Below are 24403 nucleotides of genomic sequence, written 5' to 3' on the forward strand. Positions count from 1 at the left end.
ATAAAGTAATCTTAGAAGTTTTAATTAAACTTAGTAGTTCAGGAGTGCTTGGGGCCCCCAAAATGGAGATGGAAAAAAATACTGGAAGTGGAAATCCCTGATAGTCTGTCATTTGCCTTATTAATAATAGAATGTAAATATGTTGCTTTATTTCTGGGATACTTAAGAATATCACGAGGATTTAAAATATATTACGTACTTTATAGGTCTGGAGACTCAACAGCAAGAATATGGAATCTTAGTGAAAATAGCACTAGTGGCTCCACACAGTTGGTACTTAGACATTGTATACGAGAAGGAGGGCAAGACGTCCCCAGCAACAAGGATGTGACGTCTCTAGATTGGAATGTGAGTATCACTATATTGTCCATGGTGGATGTAGTTACTAGTAGACTTGACCTCTCTGAGCCTGAGAACTAATGACATGGTTTGTCCATTTGTTCAGATATTTTCGCATTTCACTAACTAATGAGAGCAACAAACTAGGAGTCCCCATCCCCAAATGTGGTGTTAAAAACAAAGGCTGGCCCTGGAGCAGTAAGATCAAGGTTCAACTTCTAGCTCTTCAGTTTGTCTAGCAGCAGAACCTTTGTAAAACTGGTGGTTGGCCATTCTAGTCTTCATTTTCCTCACGTGGAATGTAGAAGTGTGACAGTAAATGAGGCAATAAATGAAAATCAGTAATAGGCACATAAGTCCTTAAGTACTAAGTCCTTTGCTAGTGGTAAGAGAAGTCCATGTAATAAAAACACGTTCTTGTTTTTCTCATCTTGCTGTGAATTGATGAAAACTTTATTGCCAGCTGCCTTTTAGGGACCATTAGTCTAGATTACTTATAAGCTTTATTCTAGCTATAGGAATCTTATAATTCTCTGATTCTGTGTGTGATTTGACATCTTTCAGAGATAACGTGACTACCTGGACTTACCGGAAAGTTTGATTTCATTGTTGATAAAGCTTCACCCTTTCTGTTTCAAATACATGATTAACAGCTTAGTTTGTTTTCATTCCCATGATTAATTTGTGGAAAATTAGCATTTTTAAAGTTCCTTTATCTTTCCCTTTATTCTTTGTTGCCTTTTTCCTTCTTTGTAACTTTGCATCCGTTTTTTACCTGCACCCTAACCCACTTCTAAGAAGCCTCTTAGAATATTTCAGTGTTACCAGGAATTTTAGGGGTCGCTGTCCTTTCCTCAGCAAGTGAACATCCTTTCCTCCTCTCGCCTCTGTTTAACAACTTTTTTGTGGGGCTTTCCAAAAGATCTTCCAAATCTCATTCCAAGGAATGAGATCCATCTTTAAAGTTCTCATTTTCTATGAAATTCTTCCAGAACCCACAGCTAGATTTTGCTGATGTTCTCTTCCAAAATTTCCAGCAATGTATTTACCCTTTGCCTCCTATAAAGTTGACAATTCTAAAAATGAAAAGAGGTTTTAGCACTTTGCATTATTATTTGGATGTAGGGTCAGGACTAAGAATTGTTTTCTTTCTTTCTTTCTTTTTTTTTTTTGGTGAGGAAGATCAGCCCTGAGCTAACATCCATGCCAATCCTCCTTTTTTTTTTTCCCAAAGCCCCAGTAGATAGTTGTATGTCATAGTTCACATCCTTCTAGTTGCCGTATGTAGGATGCCGCCTCAGCATGGTGGGAGAAGCAGAGCATCAGTGCGCGCCCGGGATCCAAACCCGGGGTGCCAGCAGCAGAGCACGCGCACTGAACCGCTAAGCCACGGGGCCGGCCCCAAGAATTGTTTTCTTAATGTAGGACCTTATTATAACTTAGATCAAAGGCATTATAGCCTTCTATGCTGTTTGCCTCAGAGACCATATTAATTTAATGAAATTTACAGTTTACGCTGAAAGGAATGGTTAACAAACGGTCTGTTGAGCCTGGTGATTCTGAACTGCAAGTTATAGTTTTAAAAAGGGTGGACTTTTCAGAAATGTGTTACTCACTATGAACTTGAATCTTCCACTAAAAGGGGAAAACATTATCCTTGATTAATGGTTCTTTTCTGTGACTAAAGCAAGAGCCTGTGAGATAGCTGATCTTTAAAGTATTCTTTTCCTACTTCAGTGGTCCATGAACTAAAACATTTGGGGACCATTAGTTTAAAGGAAACTTCCCATTGTGTAGAGTCTGCAAATAAACTTTTGCTGTTGGCCTCAGTATGGCTTTGTCTTCCTCAGATAGAACCATAGGAGATTTACAGACCCCGGCAGCACCGAGTCTACAACCCCCAGAACTGGCATTTGTTTGTTTGTTACTTACCTGTACAGCCAAATGGCTTGCAAGTTCTGAAGGAGATAGTCTTGTTTTCAGTGCCCTTACCAAAAAGTGTCAAGAAAGTACTGAGCCAAGATTTTATTCTGTGTCTCCAGTAATGTTTACTCATCCAGCAGTAATCTGTTTAATGCACTCTGGAGTAACTTGCACTTCTGTAGAATAAGTTAGATCTGTCCTTCCGTTGTACCATTCATGAAGGCAAGGCACAGCAAGGGAATATAAGATGAGAAAAATTGGTATGGATTTTTCCTTGTGGTAAAGTAGTTCCAGGCAGTTGTACTCACTTCATTAACTATAAAGTCAGCCTACACTCTTTTCTGCCTCCTTTTCCTGTGTTACTTTTTTTAATGGTAAGGATTTCATATTGGGAAAGAATTAACAAAAGAAAGAAACATTCAGTGATATTTAAGAATCTGAGCATCTGAAATAGCAATATTATTTGGATCATACACACACATGCACACACACTTGGTTTAGATAATAAAAGATTTAGAGGGAGGATCTTATGAAAACTTCTAATCATAATTAAATATTTTGGAAGATTTTACTTTTTACTTCTATTAAATCATTATAAGATGATGATTTTGATGTCCTTCCCAATCCACCAGCCTACCCCATCTTTAGCCTTGCGCATCTGTGAGAATACAGTAGACCCTAACATGCATGAGGGGGATGTTGATCCTGCTCCAGAGCAGTTCCTGCCATTCTTGAGATTTGGATTAAGGCTCACACACTGACTAAATGCTGCCAAAATGCTAACTTCACAGCAATGAAGGTGTTTCTAGGCCTTGGGCGGCACTCCCAAACAGGCAAAACTGGAAAGTTTTGGAGCAGAGAGTGTCAAGGATTTGCTGTACCTGGGATTTAAACATGAACTGTTCTAATAACAATTAAAGCCCCTTTCTGGATTATATAACTGAGAGAAATATGTTTCTCTGACAGAGTGAAGGTACACTTCTAGCAACTGGTTCATACGATGGGTTTGCCAGAATATGGACTAAAGATGGTAAATGAAGCGTTTTTCTTTTCATTTGTTGTTGTTGATCTAAGTTATAAAGCTTGAAGTGATTTTAATGTTTTTCTTTTTGAATATTAGGTAACCTTGCTAGCACCTTGGGGCAGCATAAAGGCCCTATATTTGCATTAAAATGGAATAAGAAAGGAAATTTCATTCTAAGTGCTGGAGTAGACAAGGTAAAAGAACATTAAACTACGTTCTATAAAGGTTAATGTGTTACAGAGTATAATTGAAAGTAATATTTTCTCTACTACTCACATAAACAATAAAACATTCATATTGGGGAAATTTAGATACGAGTTTATCTTAGTAATTGAAATGCTTTCCTAGATTTTCTATCAGCTCATTCTTGAATCTACTCATCAGAATGCCCCTTATTCTTTATCTGTGTGACCACTCTTCATTTTTGCTGAAATTTGAGCCATAATGTATGTCATACCTCCCAAACTCTTTGCTTTCCTACTGCAGTTTCTAGTTTATCTCATCAGAGAATATGGCTCTAGAGTGATTTCATGGGAAATCTTAGAGCCAGTCTCTTAGCTGAACTCTTGGTACTTAATTGAAAATGTAAGAAATGCAGGATCTTTGCAGCTTTTTTCACCTAAGGCTGGTAAATATGGATAGATTGAAAATATGACCTTCTTTCTCCTTCACTTTCTTAGGTCGTCCCTTTCACCACACCTCCCAAAATGACTACGGGTTTAAGATTATTTTAATCCAGGAAAGTGCATGCTCATAGCTAACTGAGTGTGTTGTCAAAAAGGCAGGTAGAGAGAAGAAAGGAAAGAAAAGTGAAGGACGTCAGGAATGGGAGGGAAAAGCCTAGTAATGAACGGTCACTGCCACTAAATAATACTTTATGTCTCCAGAGTTACAAAATTTGTGATGAGAAGGTGTTAAAAGGAATTGTGAATATATCCATTCAGATTTATATGTCGTACTTTGATGTAATATGAAAAACATGATTTTAAATATTGTCAAAATTCAAGCTGCCTCTGTATGTAAATGTGAGCTTTAAAAATGTTAATATTAAGAATTAGCTGATTACTTTATTAACCAAGAATTTACCTCCTAATAGCTAAACAGCTATAAAAATTGTACCTTAAATACGCTATTGCACTGGAATTTCTTAAGGAATCTAATACAATGTTTGGTACTTTATAGACAACCGGTAATTGTTATTTGAAGTAAGTTGACACATAAAAAATCACCAGGGAAAAATTCAACTGCTTAATAGTCACCCCCCTCCCCACCAACCCAAATGGAGTATAGCCTTGTTGTACTATTTGGGATAAAATAAATGTTAAAAATTAAATCCACTCTAAGATACACTAACATACCGACAGTGAGAACAGTTTGGTGGTTACCAGGGGGAAGTGGGTTGGAAGGTGGGCACAGGGGGTGAAGGGACCTATTTCTATGGTGACTCACAAACAATAATGTACAACTAAAATTTCACAATGTTATAAATTATTATGACATCAGTAAAAAAAATTAAATCCACTCTGACATTTTGTATTGTTTTAATATAGTTAGACATCTAATTTATGCATCTATGATAAACTCCTTTTAACTTCTTAACAGTGTATTTTTCTTTTCTTTTCAATCTCAGACTACAATTATTTGGGATGCACATACTGGTGAAGCCAAGCAACAGTTTCCTTTTCATTCAGGTAAATCTTCAAAATTTATATGAGAACTGGAGCTTTCTTCTGTTTTTCTAATTAAACTTTTAACAGCGTATAATTCATTTAAAATCTTGAAATAGCAAATATCAATCTTGTTGCTAGTCTTTTGAGGAGTTGCTATTCCCTGACTTTCAGATTGTTAATTGTCAGAATATCATCAAACGTTTTCTGTGAAATATACTATAAAAAGCATTTGCAGCGTGGTGCAATTCAGGTTGGTATTATTTAGTAGTAAGAACGTAGATTTTGAACCAGGAGGTCTAAGGTCATAATGCCAATTCCACCCTGTTTAACAAGCTTTAAGACTGAGCAAGTCATTTAACCTTTCTGAGCCTCGTACTCTCTATCTGTAACTGAGGGATAATAGTAATACCTATTTGTTATGAGGATAAGACTAAATAATGTATATGAAAATACTGTGTAAACTCCTACAAATTTGGAGATATTGTTGTCATTTCTCATTTTGGATTGATGTATTTAAATCCGTCATCTTGTATACATGAAATAAAAATTAGGCTTTCCCACTGTTGTTGAAACTTTGGTGCTTTAGATGAATTTCTCTTTGAACAAATAATTTGATACTTAAATACAATAAATCTAACCCCCAAAATAGTGTGCTCCTTCCTCCTTGATATACAGTGATGCACCAGGGCATACAACCTGATGGATTTTAGTACCTGGGCTCCCTTGCGGCCTAGAACCGTTGTGCCTACTTTCAGGGAGTTTCCTGATGACGGTAATGAACACTAAACTGGAACAAGATGCCTAGTAACTATTAGAACAGTAGTTTTAGTACTACCTGATTTAACTGCTTCTTTCAAGATTTTGTTGTGATTGCGAAGAAGTTTGATTTGGGGGCTGGCTTGGTAACTCCAGTTGTTTTCAAATCTTTGGTAACATCTTTTTCACAAATAGCCAATGGCACAGTGTCACCTTTAAACTTGAAGCTTACAGCTTCTGGCATTTTGCTTTTTTGTCTTTTTCTATTTAGTGTGACTAAACAAGCCACATAAGGTGCAAAATGATTTTTCTAAGAGTATCTGGGTAACATAATTTTGCAGGCGTTATGTTAAACAATTCAGCTTGGTTAAAGCTTTCCGCGTTAATAGGCATTTACACATCAGTTCTTGTTTACCTATTTTATTTCCTCTTCATCTTTGCTTCTAGTCCTCATCCAGATAGAATTCTCTTAGGCCTCTGGCCATTCCACCTAAAAGTTTCTCCTGCCTCCTAGGAATGGTGGAAAATTGAAATAAGTATGTGTGTGGTACTGTTATTATCTAGTATATAATGTATACTGCTTTTGTGCTAGAGATAGTACTCTTTGTATACATGATCCTGTTTAGGCCTGGCTACAACCCGATGAGGTAGGTGGTATTGAAGTCATTTTACAAATAAATAAGCTTTTTACCCACAGTATTCTTTCTTGCCATGCTTTTTGGGTTTTTTTAACAGCTTTATTGAGGTATAATTGACATAAAGTATATGTATTTAAATTGGACAGTTTGACATTTTGCTGTATGTTTATACCATTGAAACCATCATCACACTCAAGACAATACATCTGTTAGCTTCAGAAATTTCCTCCTGCTCCATTGAGGTCTCCCCCGCCTGCATGTGCACCACCCCCCCCCCCTTCCCCAGGCAACCACTGATAGTCTTTCTTTATCAGAAATTAGTTTACATTATGTAAATGGAATCACACAGTGTGTATTCTTCTTTGGTCTGGCTTCTTTCATGCTGCATAATTATTTTGCATTCCTTTCAGTTGATGAGTAGTATTTCATTATGTGGATATACCACAGTTTGTTTGTCCATTCCCCTATTGAAGCAAATTTGGGTTGTTTCTAGTTTTTGACTATTACAAATAAAACTTATCAACATTCATGTACAAGTCTTTATATGGACTTGTATTTTCATTTCTCCTGTGTAAATATAATATCTAGGAATGGAATGGCTAGATCATATGGTAGGTATATATTTAACTTGTTAATAAACTGCCCAACTGTTTTCCAAAGTTTTCATTTTCCACACTGGTTTACATTCTCACCAGCAGTAGCTGTTCTAGTGCTTCTGTATCCTTGCCAGTGCTTGGTATGTGGTTAGTCTTTTTTAATTGTAGCTACTCTAATATAAGTATGTAGTGGTATCTCACTGTGGTTGTAATTTGCATTTCCTCATGACTAATGATGTTGAGCATATTGTCATGTGCTAATTTACCATCTTTATGTCTTCTTTGGTGAAGTATCTGTTCAAATCTTTGGACCTTGTGTTTAATTTTATTATTTTCTGCTTATTGAGTTTTGTGAGTTCTTTATATATTCTGGATACAACTCTTCTATCAGGTATTTATAAATATTATCTTGCAATCTGTGGCTTGTCTTTGCATTATTTTAACAGTGTCCCTCAAAAGTCAGAAGTTATTAAAATTGTTCTTTATGTATCATGCTTTCAGTATCAATCTAATTTGCTCTTTTTCTATTTGCTTGATGTGGAAGTTGAGGTCACTGATTTGAGACCTTTCTGCTTTTCTAATATGGATATTTAGTGTTATAAATTTACCTCTAACAACTGCTGCTAAGTGACATCCCACAATTTTATGTATGTTCTGTTTTCATTCAGTTCAAAATACTTTCTAATTTAATTTTGATTTCTTCTTTGACTCATGGGTTATTTAGACGTGTGTGAATTTCTGAGTATTTGGGAATGTTTCAGAGATCTTTGTATTATTGATTCCTAATTTAATTTCATTGTTCCTATAAATGTCATTTAGGTCAAGTTTGATAATGTTGTTCAAATCTTTTATAGCCTCACCGATTTTTCTCTCTACTCACACCATCTGTTATTCAGAGAGTGGTATTGAAATCGTCAGCAATAATTGGAAACACGATAATTTCTATTTCCTTCGAAGCTCTACCAGTTTTTGCTTCAAGTATTTTGAAACAGTGTTATGAGGGGCATGAACATTTAGGAATGTTGTATCCTCATGTTGAATTGACCCCTTTAACAAAATTTTATCATTTTGTTAATGACTCTTTTTTTTCCCATTTTATTTTCTGTGCTCTGTGCTCAGACAATACCTTGTCTGGTATTGATATAGCTCTTGCTGTTTTTTGATTAGTGTTGGCATGGTATATATTTTTCCATCCTTTTACTTTCAATCTATTGATGTCTTTATATTTGAAGTATATTTTATGTAAGCAGCATATATTGTTTATTCATTCAGTATCAACCTCTGCCTTTATTTAGTGCATTAATGCCAAACCAGTATTTAGAGTATTTACATTATGTGATTATTGATATGATTAAATTTAGATTAATCAATTGACGTATATTTTATGTAAGCAGCATATATTGTTTATTCATTCAGTATCAACCTCTGCCTTTATTTAGAGCATTAATGCCAAACCAGTATTTAGAGCATTTACATTATGTGATTATTGATATGATTAAATTTAGATTAATCATATTTCTGGTTATCTTTTGTTCCTCTTTTTATGCCCCTATTTGGATTTTTTTTTTTTAAAGATTTTATTTATTTATTTTTCCCCCAAAGCCCCAGTAGATAATTGTATGTCGTAGTTGCACATCCTTCTAGTTGCTGTATGTGGGACGCGGCCTCAGCATGGCTGGAGAAGCGGTGCGTCGGTGCGCGCCTGGGATCCGAACTCAGGCCGCCAGCAGCGGAGCGCGTGCACTTAACCACTAAGCCACGGGGCCGGCCCCCCCGTTTGGATTAATTGAATATTTTTTTATTACATTTTTTCCTTCTTTGGTGGGTTACTAAGTGTAAATCTTTCTTTCAATGGTTGCATTAGGATTTGTAGTACACATCTTTAACTTATCACCATCTACCTTTAAGTGATATTTTAAAGATATTAGATAATAAAATAATTTTCACTTATATAGCTACCATTTCCAACACGCTTCATTCCTTTGCATAGATACATATTTCCATCTGGTATCATTTATTTTCTGCCTGAACTACTTTAACATTTCATATAGTGCAAATCTGATGATGATAAATATTCTTAGCTTTTGTGTGTCCGAACAACTTTTGATTTCACCTTTATTTCTGAAAGAAGTTTTTGTTGGGTATAGAATTCTAAGGTTGACAGGGATGTTGTTTTCTTTCAGTACTTTAAAGAAAGTGTTACTCTCTTCTTATTTACATTTTCTTATATTTGAAATTGCTACTATATTCATTCTTATTACTCTGTACATAATTTATCTTGTTTTCTCTGGCTGCTTTTAAGATTTTCTCCTTATCACTGATTTTGAACAATTTGAATATGTTGTGCCTTGGTATATATTTTTTTCAAATATCCCCCCCCTTTTTTTTTTTCACTTGGGATTCTGATTACATGTTTATTGGTCTGCTTGACGTCCCACGAGTCACTGATGCTCTGTTCATTTTTTTTTTTCTTTTTTTGGTTAGTTTCTATGCTGTTTTCAAGTTCACAAATCTTCTGCAGTGTCTAATCTGCAGTTTATTGCATCCAGTGCATTTTTTGTCTCACATGTTTCAGTTTTCATCTCTGAAGTCTGATATAGGTCTTTTTTTATATCTCCGACGTCTCTGCTTAACTATTTGAACATGTGGTGTATAGTTGAAAGTGCTTTAATGTCTTTGTCTTCTAATTCTAACATCCATGTTTGTTTTAGATCAGTTTTGGTGATTTGATTTTCCTCTTCATTTTGGTCATATTTTCCTACATCTTTGCATGCCTTGTTACTTTTGTTTGGAAGAGAGACGTTGTGACTTTTGCCTTGTTGATTGGATATTTTTTTATTCTTATAAATATTTGTGAACTTTGTTCTGGGACACAGTTAAGTTTGGTTAAGGAAATGGTTTGATCCTTTTGGCTCTTCCTTATAAGATTTGTGAAATGGCAGTGATGAATCAGTGCTCAGTGTAGGGCTAATTATTTGTCAGTACTGAAGGAAGAACCTTAAGTATACTGCAACCAGAGTTCCATAAATCATGAGGTTTTCTAGTCTGACTGGTGGATATAGGCATTATTCCCAGCCTTGATTATTAGGCATTGTTTCTTCTAATCCTTTTGAGTGTTTCTTTCCCAGATCTCAGCTGATATCTTCACACACCTATGCTCCTTAGTACTTGGCTGAATATGTGAGTAGGACCCATTGCAGATCTTCAGAATTCTCTGTCTGTGCAGCTCTCTCCTTTCCAGTACTTTGTCCTATGAATTCCAGCTGCCTTGGTCTCCCCAGATTCTCAGCTTTGTCTCTTCAGCTCAGGAATGTCAATGATTTCTGCCTAAAGGGATTCCTTTTCCCTGTGCCAAGACCTGGACGTTTTTTTCCAGGCTGTAACCTGGGCACTTATAAGGGCACACTGTTGGTTGTTTTCCGTTCACTCAGGAACCACTGTCCTTTGTTGCTTGATGTTCAGTGTCCTGAACTGCTACTTCATAGGTTTTGTAAGTTTTTTTTGGTTGTTTTGGGCAGGAGGTAAATTTGACCCCAATTACTCCATCTTGACCAGAAATGGAAGTCTACCATACTCTTTAAATTACTGTATTTTAATTCCTGTACCATATTTTCTCCCATATACACTCTTACATAAAGCATAATCATGATTTTAGATGAGTTACAGTGAGTTGCCATTTTATAACCGTTAGAATGGCTATAACAAATAACAATGTTCATGAGGATATTGAGAAATTAGGATCCTTATACTTTGCTGGTAGGCATGTAAAGTAATACAGTTGCTGTAGAAAACAGTATGACAGTTCCTCAAAAACCTAAACATAGAATTACCATATGACCCAGCAATTCAGCCCCTAGATATATATCCAAAAGAATTGAAAGCAGAGACTTGAACAGGTTCTTGTACGTTGGTGTTCATTTCAGCATTATTCACAATAGCCAAAAGGTGGAAACAACCCAGTGTCTATCAAAACAGATGAATGGATAAACAAAATTGTAGTCTGTGTATACGAGTTCTGATACATGCTATAACGTCAGTGAACCTTGTACACATTATTATGCTAAGTAAAATAAACCAGACTCAAAAGGACAAATCGTATGATTCTACTTAAATGTCTAAAACAGGTGATTTCATAGAGACAAAAAGTAAAGATTAGAGGTTATCAGGGGCTGGGGGTGGGGAATGGGGAGTTGTTGCTTAATGGTTATAGAGTTTCTGTTTGGGGTGATGAAAAAGTTTTGGAAATAGTGGTCATGGTTGCACAACATTGTGAATATAATTAATACCACTGAATTGTACACTTAATAAGATGACAAATTTTATTTTATATATGACCACAATATTTAAAAATTAATAATGTAATATACCAAAGACCATTTAATTGTACACTTCAAATATAGGTGAATTTTGTGGTATGTGAATTATATCTCAATAAAGCTGTGTAAAAAAAAAAAAAACCAAATGAGACATAAATGCCTTTCTCCTCTTCCCTCATAGGTTTGTTTATTACCTTTTTAAATTATGAAGGATGCACAGGTTAACAAAAATAAATCAGAACTGGAAGACATAGAAATTTGAATCTTAGCTCGAAGATTTTAGAAGATTATGTAACTCTGGGCAAATTAATTAACTTTTCTTAGCCTCTTTTATCGTGTATAAAATGAGACCAGTAATAGTGCACACCTCTCACATACCATCTACATAAAAATACATTCTATGTTAGAGATGTATTTCTATACTAAAGAACTTGTGTTACCTAGACTCATTTTATTTTAGAAATAAATAAAAAGTAAGGAGGTATGTATTCTTAGATTACACCAATCTATGACCATTGTATCTTATGAGCAGGCATATCACAGAAGCATGAATTACACAACTTCTGTGGCAGCTTTCTCCACCTTCCCCAGTTATCTCTACCTGGTTACATAGTTTGTTTTTGTTTTGTTCTGAACCTAACGGTGTATCTGTTTGAATGCTACTTCTTATTTTCTCAGCCTCCTATCTAATATTTTGCAGACAGCTCTGTACCAAATTAACACCCTGGTACATCATAACAGATACTTGGCTTTCTTTATAGTATTTTATTATACCTTTAGTTGTCTTCTAAATTAATTAGATTTTTTTAGGCCTTTGTTTTCCACTTCTTAACACTAGAACAAATTATTTACCGAAGAAAAATTTTGTTGAAATTGATTATAATATCCTAATTTTGTTATGAGATCTTAAGTAATAATATTCAAGGTCAAAATGAAAGTGTAGTAGTTACTGAATCAGATTCCAGGCACAAAAACAGAATCTACACCAGGTAACCCAAGAAAGGGAATTTAATACAAGGAAATAGTCACAGGGGTGTTAGAAGAGTGAAAAACAGAGAAATATGAGATAACCCAGAGTGTAGCAACTGCAGAAAACCTAACTGTGGAGGAGAAGGCAGGATCCAAGTGCCCAGTGAGAACTGGAACCTTAGAGGAGAGGCTGCCTGGCAAGAACAGGCGCCACGGAGCAGTCAGAGCCAGCCTGAAGGAGACAGATGAGAGCAAATTTGCCTGTCTTCTCTTTCTCCTGACCTTGGGTTCTTGACAGTGTCTTCCGCCGTACAAACCCATCTGAAAACCAGTAGGCACAGGAGCCTGGGGTCTGTAATTTGCAAGAGTTAGCCGCCTGGGTCCAGAGCATAGCAGGGCAGAGAGTGGTAAGGAATGGACCTGTGGGCAAGCTGACAGACGAACAGGACCGTCATCTGCGTTGCTCTAAGAAGTTGTGATGCACACAAAACAGCAGCAGAGTTTACACACGGTGCTGATCAGAGTTGGCTTGTATTTTTGTTTACTGGCTAATTTTAGTTGGATTCTCCCAGAAGCAGACCTTGAAACAAGCATTTGAGTGAAGTGATTTGTTAAGGAAACCCTCCCAGGAAAAACAAGTGAGGAATTGTGGGAAGCAGAATGGGAAAGAAGGAAGGAGCCAAGCAAGGGAGTGATTTCTGGTGAAGAATGCTCAGCCTCGGCCTGATCTAGGCAGGGCTCTAGGGTGTTGATTACACCTCAGAGTTTTTCTCATCTTGAGCCAAGGGGGCTAGGTTTTTGAATCTCCCTCTTTCTTCCCTCCCCCCCAACTACATACCACCAGCCATTGGGTGCTCATCACTTGTGGAGGGACATAGACAGCAATAGAGCAGGGCAGTTCTCTGAGAAGTTCGCCACTAGGAGTACTTAGCACTAAAGCACTCAGAAGCTGGGAGTTGGACACACAGCACAGGTAAAGAGTGTGTGCGAGGGCAGGAGACCAGAAACTGCCTAAAGTAGTGCTGGCTCATGACGGTAATAGAAATACAGCCTGCAGTTCACTCCACTTACCAACTCAAGTTATGTGAGTCTTGGTTATTTTTTTTAATCTGATGGGAAGTCTCATAATTTGAAATTTTTGTATAAAAGATTAATTTATGTTAATATTTTTATATAACACTGTATTTTTCATAAGGCTACTTGGGGACAGGATTAAATATGATATTATATATAGTATCAAATTCCATACCCCTTCCATAGTAAGTTTCTATTAAATATTTCTTTTTCCATCTTGTATTGCTTTCCTTTAGTGACTCAATCCAGGTAGTGTCCTGATTCTCAGTTTTTCATTGTAGAAATATACCCAAAGCTAGTCCTTCTATAATGTCTAATTATATTACTACCATTAGCTTCCTTGAACTATACTCTAGATTTTAGTTTTTTACCTGATTTGTCCTTAGCCAGTTAATGAAATCAGTTTCACTGTTGCCTGTTGTCCTTTGTTTTTTTTTAAATGTCTTGTTATAATTCTGAAAATCCTGATTAAATTTTCCTTATTGAGTCATAAATGCTTTAATTCTTCCTTTTTCTCTCTTTGCTGTTCCTTTCCTTAGGTGTAAGCTCTTGTACATGACATATTCTTTGACTTATCAGTCTATCAGTGCTCAAAACACCTATTTATATGTTTAGCTTCAACATAGCCAGTTACTGTTATACTTAGATATACACAATGAGGGAGTGGTTTTGTTTTTTCCTTCCCATAGACACCAGTTCTGACCTCTTTTATTGTATGTTTTGTATCTCTAATAATGAGGATATACAGCTTAACTTTAACCTTCCTGGTTTTTTTTCCTTGTCTCTAAGTTTTTGCTCTAAATGATAAACCTGTTCTATAAAGGGTCATAAAGTAACTTTTTCAGCAGCCACAGACTCTCTCTTGCAGCTGGCCAGGTCCGCCCTTGTAGTGCAAAAGCAGCCATAGATAGTATGTAACCTGATGAGCTTGGCTGGGTTTTAATGAAACTTTATATATGGACACTAAAATTTGAATTTCATATGATTTTCACATTCACAGGTCTTCTTTTGATCACATGTCATCTTTTGATTTTTTTCCCCCTCCCCAGCCAGTTGAAATGTAAAAGCTATTCTTGGCTAATGAGCCATAGTGTGTACACCCCTGCTCTAAATGCAGTGTTTTTGGTATGCTCCTATTGCTTAACCCAGTTACTTGCTATCATTACCTTAATCTGCATTGCTAATTATAGGGGAAAATGAAAGATAGAATCTTTAATCATATCATAGCTAAAATAAGTAGTAAATGCCAGCCAGCTTTTGGGCCTCTGAGATTTTCAATTCAATGATGTAGATTTTAAGAGAGATTTGATGAGAATCATGTAGAAGAAAATGTATTTGTGTATTATATGCAATATTCCATTTATCAGTTGAGTAGATAATGGGAATGATACTTATTCAGTGTAGCATTTGTCCAGCCTATAATTTTTAAAGTACTTTCCATACACATCATCTCACTTGATTTTCACATTATCCTTGTGTACTAAGCTTAAAGGTTTTATCCCCATTTTTTAGATAAAGAAAATAGCTTGAGAGGTTAAGTGACTTGCTTAAGGTCGACTAGCTAGGAGTGGCAGAACCAAGGCTTCTTGTCCATTGAACACTCACAGGATTTTAGAAATAAAAGGAAGTATAGCATCATGTTTAATTTTATCATTTTATGAAACCAAGAATCCTTTGTACCTTGTACCTTGTATCATTTGAGAAACCAAGAATCCAGTGCTAGTAATTTACAGGGCAAGTTCCGAAACTCTAATCTGATTACCAGGCCGGCGTACTTTCTACTGGCTGTTCTCACATAGAGACAACTAAACTGAAATTTATTAATATTTGTGATATTTAGATACCATAGTTTTAAAAAATTCTATTAGTGTCTTAAAAAGTATAAAGTGAAATGTTTAAGTTCCTATTAACGTGCTTAATGTCCAACCATGGTTTAAAACTAAAGCTCCTCGGTATCAGTACATGTGGAATGAGTGCAAACCTAGCCTTTTTTCCTTTTCAGCACCAGCATTGGATGTTGATTGGCAGAGCAACAACACCTTTGCTTCCTGTAGTACAGATATGTGCATTCATGTCTGTAAATTAGGACAAGACAGACCTATTAAAACATTCCAGGGACACACGGTGAGAAACCTTTTTTCACCCTTTAAAGTGATTATGATAAATAATGTTTCATAGTGGTTTTGAAGTATGTATGTTTAATATCCAAAGAGTAACCCAGTCTATAAAATGAAAATGTGAATATTTATTGTTATTTTTAGAATGAAGTAAATGCTATCAAATGGGACCCAACTGGCAATCTCCTGGCCTCCTGTTCTGATGACATGACTTTGAAGGTAATTTGGATAGTGGGGAGAAATGGAATGGAGGTACCACACAATGTGGCTGCTCTGGCCATTTTAAGATTGTTTAGAATGTTTCTCTTACAGATCATTGAATGCTTAAACCTGGGTGAGGACTCACTCTATTTTTTAATAGTTATCCATTATGTTTTATATTTTCTTTTGTGAAGCATTTCAAATGTTTGAATATAGCAAATGAATTCTATTAAAAAGGATGGCTGTATGATGGGAACTATCATACTAAGAAATGTGCTGTTATAAATTGTATTTACTGTTAGAAAGTCATATTGGTGCAATTAAAGTTTATTTGTACGTGTAAAGATTTGACTAATAAGTAACGAAGGTCTTTGTAGCATTCGTAGATTTGACTGAAATTCTATGAATTGTGTTAACTTGGTTTTGCTGTGGCGTAAATGTTTATCACCCTTGCTGGGAAACTGATACATAGCAGAGAATCGCTTGGTCGGTGAGTGAGCCTGGTTGACATGCCGACATCCACATCTTAACATGAGCTTGTGTTTTTCTTGTTGCATGACTAAAAACAAAACTAATACCTTGTGCCTATGCACATCACATAACACAGAGAAAAAAGGAGTTCAATATAAAGAACAATGTAGTACTCATCTCCAAAATACATGAAGCTTTGAGCCCTTTCCTTCAGCCTGCTAACTTCACTGCAAATGATTTTAATCCTTGACTTTGCAGTGATGATGTGATGACCCTTGTAGATAGGATAATCATGAGGCAGAACTTCCTTTCCTTCTCCCATGAAGGGACTAAATGTAATCTTGATAACCTGGTGGTTATTTTCCTTAAGTACCTGCTGTGTGTTTAGGTAGATGGACAGCTTTTGTCAAGCCAGAGCTCCCTTGCAAACATTGCTGGTAAAAATGCTTTTCTTAATGCTTTTGTCTCTGAGTTTACTTTGCATGCACATGCATTACACTCATAAAATGCAAAAATTTCTTCTGGAACAGAGTGGCACATAGGAGGAAGTGAAAGAAGGCCAGTGGCTAGAGAGGTTAGTGTTCTGGATTGAGTTACAGCTGGATAGATAGGTTTGAAGTGGAAAGCATGAGAGAGCTTTTCGTTGTCCTAAGAACAATAAAAGGTCATAGAATTTTAAAGCAGAAACTAGATGGTTGGATGATATGTAGTGGAGCCATATTCTGAGAACAAGAAAGGCCAGGTGAGGGAGAAGATCATGTCAAGTTTGAACAGTGCCTTTCAGTCATGCAGGGGGATGTGCTAGGTGGGTCTGGTGCCCAGAGAAGAACTCTAAGCTTGACATAAAAATTTGCAAATTCACAGCAGATGGGTGGTCCTTCAAAGCCGTGGGCATGGACGAAACTGTGTAGGTAGAAAGTATAGAGTAAGAAAAGAGGGAAACACAAAAAAAAAGTCTTAAGCTCCAACAAGTACCAGCTCAAGAGGAATGAGCTTCCAAAAGGAAACTGAGAAGGAGTGAGCCAAGTGGAAAGAGAGTGCAGCCCAGTGAAATTTTGTTTCTGTCGGCAGTTGGGTTTGGTGTGTGTTTGTGTTTGACAAAATTTTCCCCTACGTCTTTATTTAATGATTTTGCCAGACATACTCTCTGTGTAGATTTCACTTAATTTTGCTCAAAAACAATATGAGTTTTTAATCTCTATATGGGCATGTTTTCAACTCAAGAAAGGCTTATTCTCTACTCACCATTTTAACTTTAATTATTGCTTTATTACTTTTCATGGTTCTATATGAATCATTTTTAAAATTTTTATTTTGTTATGGTAAGAACTCATAACATTGATCTACTCTTTTAACAGAATTTTAAGTGTACAATACAGTATTATTTATAGGCACGGTGTTGTACAGGGGATCTATGAACTGAAAGTTTATACTTGTTTGTTTGATTAGCGCCTACCTCTCCCCCCAGCCCCTGGCAACCACCAGTCTTTTCTTTGCTTCTGTGAGTTTGACTCTTTTAGATACTTCCTATAAATGGAATCATGCAGTGTTTGTCTTTAAGATTAATCTATGTTGTCACATATTGCAGGACTTCCTTCTTTTTTAAGGCTGAATAATATTCCATTGTATGTGTATACCACATTTTCTTTATTCATTCGTCAATGGATACTTAGGTTTTTTTCCATATCTTGGCTTTTGTGAATAATGCTGCAGCAAACAAGAGTGCGGATACCTTCTGAAGATCCTGACTTTAATTTTTTTGGATAAATACCCAGAAGTGGGATTACTAAATCATATGGTATTTCTATTTTTAATTTTTTGAGGAACTTCCATACTGTTTTTCATAGTGGCTGCACCATTTTGCATTCCCACCAGCAGTGTACAAGGGTTTCAATGTGTCTACATCCTCGAGAACATTTCTTGTCTTTTTTTTATCATAGCCATCCTGACAGGTGTGAAGTGATAGCTCATTGTAGTTTTGATTTGCATTTCCCTGATGCTTAGTGACATTAAAGATCTTTTCATATACCTGTTGGCCATTTGTGTATCTTCTTTAGAGAAATGTCTACTCCAGGCCTTTGCGCATTTTTAAATTGAGTTATTAGGTTTTTTGCTGTTGAGTTGTAGGTATTCCTTATATATTTTGGGAATTAACCCCTTGTTGGATATACAGTTTGCAAATATTTTCTCCTGTTCCATAGGTTGCCTTTTTACTTATTAATTATTTCCTTTGCTATGCAGAAGCTTTTTAATTTTATGTAGTCCCACTTGGCTTTTTTTTTTTTTTTTGCTTTGGTTGCCTGTGCTTTGGTGTCATATGTGATTCATGTTATTTGTAAGTTGCTTATCTATTTTCCCTTCTCCATTGCAAAGTAATTCCAGATTCTAAATTCTAAGAGGGATTTATAACGTAGATCTTTTATTTAAGGAACAGCATAAAAACCTAATGCCTTAAACATTTTAGGATCATTATTCAAAGAATTTATTGAATGTTGAAGTTTGTACCATCTGAAGCTGTTAAAAGTAACTTAGAACTACAGTTAATTCAATCCTGAAGCCTCACAATAGTGAATATTTGGAAAAAATTTAACGCTAATTTATCATTTTTAAAAGAGAAAAATATTAAATGTATTCTATGGCATTTTAATTTCTTTGCAAATGTTACTTTGATCTCTATGATCATTGTTCTGGTTACACCACTTATATTTTGGACTGGGAAGATAGTATTTTAAATGTACCCTTTGTATGGAAAAATAATTCTATGCATTTTTCTTTTCTGCATAGATATGGAGTATGAAACAAGACAATTGTGTCCATGATTTGCAAGCACATAATAAAGAAATTTATACTATCAAATGGAGTCCAACAGGGCCAGGGACAAATAATCCAAATGCCAATCTTATGTTAGCAAGGTAATATTTCTGTTTTACTCTTCCTTTTATGAGTCTTCTACAAATAAAACTTCTAATATGACAGAAATTAGGACAGTCCTTGAAATGGGAATGTGTCCTTCAAGGAAGATTTTTTTTTAATGGGAACTTTTAAATACAGAATTTTATTATTATTTCAGGTCATAGTGGATTTTTATATCTAGAGATATCATATATTTCCTGATGATATCAATATTGCGTAAAACTCAAGTAATTGAAGCATAGTGCAATAAAGTTTATTCAGCATTTAAAAAAAGGGTAAAAATATAGTCAATACAGTGTTCAAAACCATGGATCACTACAAAGGAATTATTTAAAAAGCAAAGGAGTACAGTGAATTAGCTCATTTATGTTTTTTAATTCTGGGACTTGGAGATGCCCTTAAGATGCCTTTTCTCCAGTATAGCTTTGTTTCCAGAACACTTTCTTCTTCACAGCCCACCTGCTTCTCATAAGGCATTTGTAACTAGCTATTAGGAATGGCTGAATATTGTAGGTTGGGGGTGGGGCTGAGAGTATTTCACTACTTATAAAATCTTTTTTTCCTCCCTTGTCAGCGCATCCTTTGATTCTACTGTCAGATTATGGGATGTAGACCGAGGAATTTGCATCCATACTTTGACAAAACACCAAGAGCCTGTGTACAGTGTAGCTTTCAGTCCTGATGGCAGGTATCTGGCAAGTGGTTCTTTTGACAAATGTGTGCACATCTGGAACACACAGGTATGTCTGAGTTCTTTAATAGCCAAGTATTGTTATGTTTAGTAAAAAGCATTTGCCTATACCAATATTCTTTTCCTATTTGGTTGTCATTCCTTTTGTGGCATTAATTCAATTCTTAGTTTTTAAGTGAGTACTTTTTTTGGTGTTTACAGCTAAATAAAGATTGAAACCAATTGAAGATATTTTCATAATGTAGACCAGAATTTAGAAAAAAATTTAGATTCTTTGTTTTATTTTTTTCCAGTAGTTTTGCAGACAGAAAATGTGAGTTTAAGATGCATTTACTTAGATAAATTATATAATTTCTTTATGAATTTATCTATATAAATTATATATATATAAATATATATATCTATAATTTCTAAAAGAATTGTCTTTGAGGGAGGTATATCGAGCAGTAAAAACAATGTACTAACAGACAAGATTTTATGGCTAAACACAATGATTTATCAGAAACAAACTTTAAAACTATACTGCATTTTTAGGGACAGTGCTGTAGAGATCCTTTCCTAAAAGTGGAGAAAACAGCCTGTTGCTTTAATTTTTTAAATTTTCTTAGTGTTTTAGTTTTTATGCTCCATGTGCTGTTTCTTTAATAACAGTCACTTGACTCAACCCACCCAGTGATCAGATCTTTGCTGGTTATAGTACACACATAATAAGTTACTTTGGGCTATTTCTCTTTTGTAGCTGACCATTATAGTTGGTCAGACTATTTTGCATAAATCATCACTTTCAAATATTATGTTTGATGAAGTTATACTTTCAAATGGTCCCCCCAAAACACTATAAAAAGGCATACACTGGGAAGTCTTGCTCTCATTTTCTTCTTAATCCCCTACAGGTAACTATTTTTATTAGTTTCTCTTTCATTCTTCCTTCGTTTTTTGTGTGTGAATAAAAGCATGATTCTTTCATTTTGTACTCCATCTTTTATTTTTTCGTTTATATTTTTAACTCCTTTGAAATTGATTTTTTTATATATGGTGTGGGGTAGGGATCTAATTTTTATCTTTCTATATGGCTAGTCAGTTGTCTCAGCACCATTTATTGTCCCTTTACTGTTTCATGATGCTACTTCTTTCATAAGTTCTTGTGTGGTTTATTCATAGATTCTCTTGTATTCCATTGATAAAATATTGAATATACCTGCATCATTAGCATAGTTTTATAACTGTAACTTTGTAAGTCTCCCTCATTAAATCTTTTTTTTTCTTTCAGTGTAGTTTTATAATTCCTTTATGAAGATCTTCTTAATTTATTCCATGGTGCCTTATGGATTTTATTGTTACCATGAATGGCATCTTTTTAAAAAATATTCCTTTTACTTACTGGTTGTTGCTTGTGTTTGGAACATGGTAATTTTGGCATATTGATATTGAATCCATTAACCTTGCTGAGCTCTCTTATTAGTTCTAATAGTTTATATTTCCCCTTGGCTTTCCTTTCAAGTTAATCTTGCTGTTGTGATTGAATAGCAGAGGACTTTTAGATATAATCTGTAGATAATCTGCCTGTTGTATACATTTTCAGTCATTCATTTACTCCATTGTGAGACAATCAGTTTAAATGAAATTTGAGTATAGAACTCTAGAGTTCTAATGGAAGATAAATGCTAGGCTTTTAAGGGCATTTGAGCAACTATCCTTGCTGTTTTGTTTGATGCACTGTTGTGTATCAAAAATATCATTTTAAGTAGTAAAGTGCACCTAGTGAGTTTTTAGTGCGGGAGAAAATCATTACCTTTTGTTGTCTATACATCTAGTTGTTTCTTTCATGACTTGGATGATACGTCACCTAAGCATTTGACAGGTAAATTGTTGAAGTCTGTTCCAAGCATACATACAGATTTGAGTAGATCCTGGTGATCCATTGGCCATTGTTACTGTCATAGCTCTGACTTGGTAACCATGCTGTTGTGGTTCGATTATAGCCTAATTCAAGCTTAGAAATTGGTGGGTGCTTTTGAAAGAAAGTTTTGGCTTTTTTTAAACCCCATAGTTCACTGTCCTACAGATTTTACTTTCAAGATATCAGCAGATTTTAGATTTTGTTGGTGCCACTCCTTTGTCTCATAATTAACGGTAGATACTCAACACTGACTATACTCACATTTTTTCATTAATCTCTTAAATTGTGAGAAATTTTAGGTAGGGAAAAACAGTTGAGCCTTTCTGATGTGGTCAGCTGTAGCAGTGCATCTATGGTTTCTGCAGTAGTACTAGACTGACTTGGAAGAGGAAAGCAAGGGAAACAGTCTTGCAGCTTAGTGATTAATTTAGGGTTGGCTGTCTGGGGAAGTATTTACAAGGTACGTGTCTGCTGCCATGTTGTTTTTAGGTAGATCTATTACCTCCAGTTTGACCTTTTAGCTCACCATGAAGCTAAGAGATACTTTTATGCTTTGTCGCAGCAGAACACCAGAAGCATGTTTTTCATTGTTTTCCAATTTTTCACAGCAGAACCTTTGACCTTTGCCCTGTTTAATGACTGGCTTTGTAGGAGAATACATTTTTGTACTGAGCTTTAATTATTCAGTGGTAGCTGAATGATTTTGGTTTCCATTGCTGAAGGAATGAAATAATTTTGTTATACTTATGATTCAGCTAAATTGATGATGAAATTGTTAGTGTTCTTCATTGTACTTTTTTTTTTGAGGAAGACTGGCTCTAAGCTAACATCTGTTGCCAATCTTCCTCTTTTTGCTTGAGCAAGATTGTACCTGAGCTAACATCTGTGCCAGTCTTCCTCTATTTTGTATGCGGGGCGCTGCCACAGCATGGCTTGATGAGCAGTATGTAGGTCCGCGCCCAGGATCCAAACCCACGAATCCCAGGCCGCTGAAGCGAAGCATGTAAACTCAACCACTATGCCACTGGGCTGGCCTCTTTTTTTTTTTAAAACTTATAACATCTTTCAAGAATAATGTACATATATTCCTTTAGCTTCTTTTAAAACTCCCCTAGCTTAGGGGCTACTCAGTAAATATAGAGTAACCGACAGACTTACACTGGAATTGTCTTTACTAGTTTATTGTACTTCCACTTTAGGATGTTTTGCCAAGAAAATCCAACTTTATTTTGTTTCTCTACGATGGTGGCCAAATTCATGCATCCTTCAACAACAGCAGCAACAATTTATTTCAAGTCATACGTTGAATGTTTACTTCTAGCCATTGTTAACTGAGTCAAAGAGGCCAAAGATAACCCTAGCTAAGAATGGTTATCAATAGTGGAGCAGCCCAATGTGTGTGTGAATCTGTGAAGAGCAGGCTAGTGTTACCTTTTTATAAAAGGGTCATCATATCACATTTCTAGTATTTTAGAACTTGTATTTATTTTTGATTTGAAGCTAACTCCTACCTCTGATTGCTATAAATAAGGCCATATAATGTTTTTACCTCAATATATGGACTTATAATAATAGATGTTATCATTTTTAGGATTCTGTTCTTCATTTTTTTAGACAGGTGCTCTAGTTCACAGCTATAGGGGAACAGGTGGAATTTTTGAAGTTTGCTGGAATGCAGCAGGAGACAAAGTTGGAGCCAGTGCATCAGATGGTTCAGTAAGTATAATGAAGTGTTTCCAAAGGGGTGTGTGTGTGTGTGTAATTAGCATAGTGAAGAAATGTGGCTTATTGTGGTAGTGACTACAAAAGTGGTTTTTTGGGGTTTTTTTGGTGAGGAAGATCAGCCCTGAGCTAACATCCGTTGCCAGTCCTCCCCTTTCTTGCCGAGGAAGATTGGCCCTGGTCTAACATCTGTGCCCATCTTCCTCTGCCCTACATGGGATGCCACCGTAGCGTGACTTGACAAGTGGTGCATTGGTGCACGCCTGGGATCCAAACCTGCGAACCCCAGGCCGCTGAAGCAGAGCATGCACACTTAACTGCTACACCACTGGGCCGGCCCCTGTTAATCCTCCTCTTTTTGCTGAGGAAGATTGGCCCTGGGCTAACATCTGTGCCCATCTTCCTCTGTTTTGTATGTGGGTCGCTGCCACAGCATGGCTTGACAAGTGGTGTAGGTCTGCTCCCAGGATCCAAATCCACGAACCTAGGTCGTCAGAGCAGAGTGTGCAGAACTTTAACCACTCGCCCACGGGGCTGGCCCCTATAAAAGTGCTCTTTTCAAAATAAATTTTATGATGTGGTATTGATCTTTTTCACTAAAGGCTATATACTTTTCATATTCATTTCATTCAAATAATATAAACAAAATTTAGTCTCTTTTTGCCAGATGAGTGTCTTCATAATCAAGAAATGGACAGTTATTTTTAATGTAAGTCTTCATTAGTGAAATTAAGTATAGCAGAATACCACTCAGAGAGATTTTAATTTTTTTTTTTTTTTTTTTTTTTTTTTTTTTTTTTTGTGAGGAGATCAGCCCTGAGCTAACATCCGCCAATCCTCCTCTTTTTTTGCTGAGGAAGACGGCCCTGGGCTAACATCGGTGCCCATCTTCCTCCACTTTATATGGGACGCCGCCACAGCATGGCTTACCAAGCAGTACTTCGGTGCGCGCCCGGGATCCGAACCAGCGAACCCCGGGCCGCCGCAGCGGAGCGCGCGCACTTAACCGCTTGCGCCACCAGGCCGGCCCCGAGATTTTAATTTTTAATGCCTATTTCTATCTTCTCTTCCCTGCAGAAGAGT

The 24403-nt window shown here is 36.0% G+C and overlaps 1 protein-coding gene across 5 annotated transcripts in view; it reads left to right on the forward strand.

Moving 5' to 3' along the window:
- The window catches only part of TBL1XR1 (TBL1X/Y related 1), a 182660-nt gene that overhangs the window by 152894 nt on the left and 5363 nt on the right, over window positions 1–24403 (forward strand). For 4 of the 5 annotated variants that reach the window (XM_058556322.1, XM_058556320.1, XM_058556317.1 and 1 more), the window contains 9 exons: window positions 207–348; window positions 3229–3292; window positions 3383–3480; window positions 4917–4977; window positions 15308–15429; window positions 15567–15641; window positions 18879–19006; window positions 19582–19747; window positions 23213–23314. In XM_058556322.1, coding sequence (XP_058412305.1) covers window positions 207–348; window positions 3229–3292; window positions 3383–3480; window positions 4917–4977; window positions 15308–15429; window positions 15567–15641; window positions 18879–19006; window positions 19582–19747; window positions 23213–23314 — 958 coding nt within the window. Of the gene's footprint in view, window positions 1–206; window positions 349–3228; window positions 3293–3382; window positions 3481–4916; window positions 4978–15307; window positions 15430–15566; window positions 15642–18878; window positions 19007–19581; window positions 19748–23212; window positions 23315–23973; window positions 24030–24403 lie in introns of all 5 variants that reach the window. The other variant, XM_058556321.1, reaches the window with a different exon arrangement.

Source organism: Diceros bicornis, chromosome 15 (genome assembly GCF_020826845.1).
Source record: "Diceros bicornis minor isolate mBicDic1 chromosome 15, mDicBic1.mat.cur, whole genome shotgun sequence".
NCBI lineage: Eukaryota > Metazoa > Chordata > Mammalia > Perissodactyla > Rhinocerotidae > Diceros > Diceros bicornis.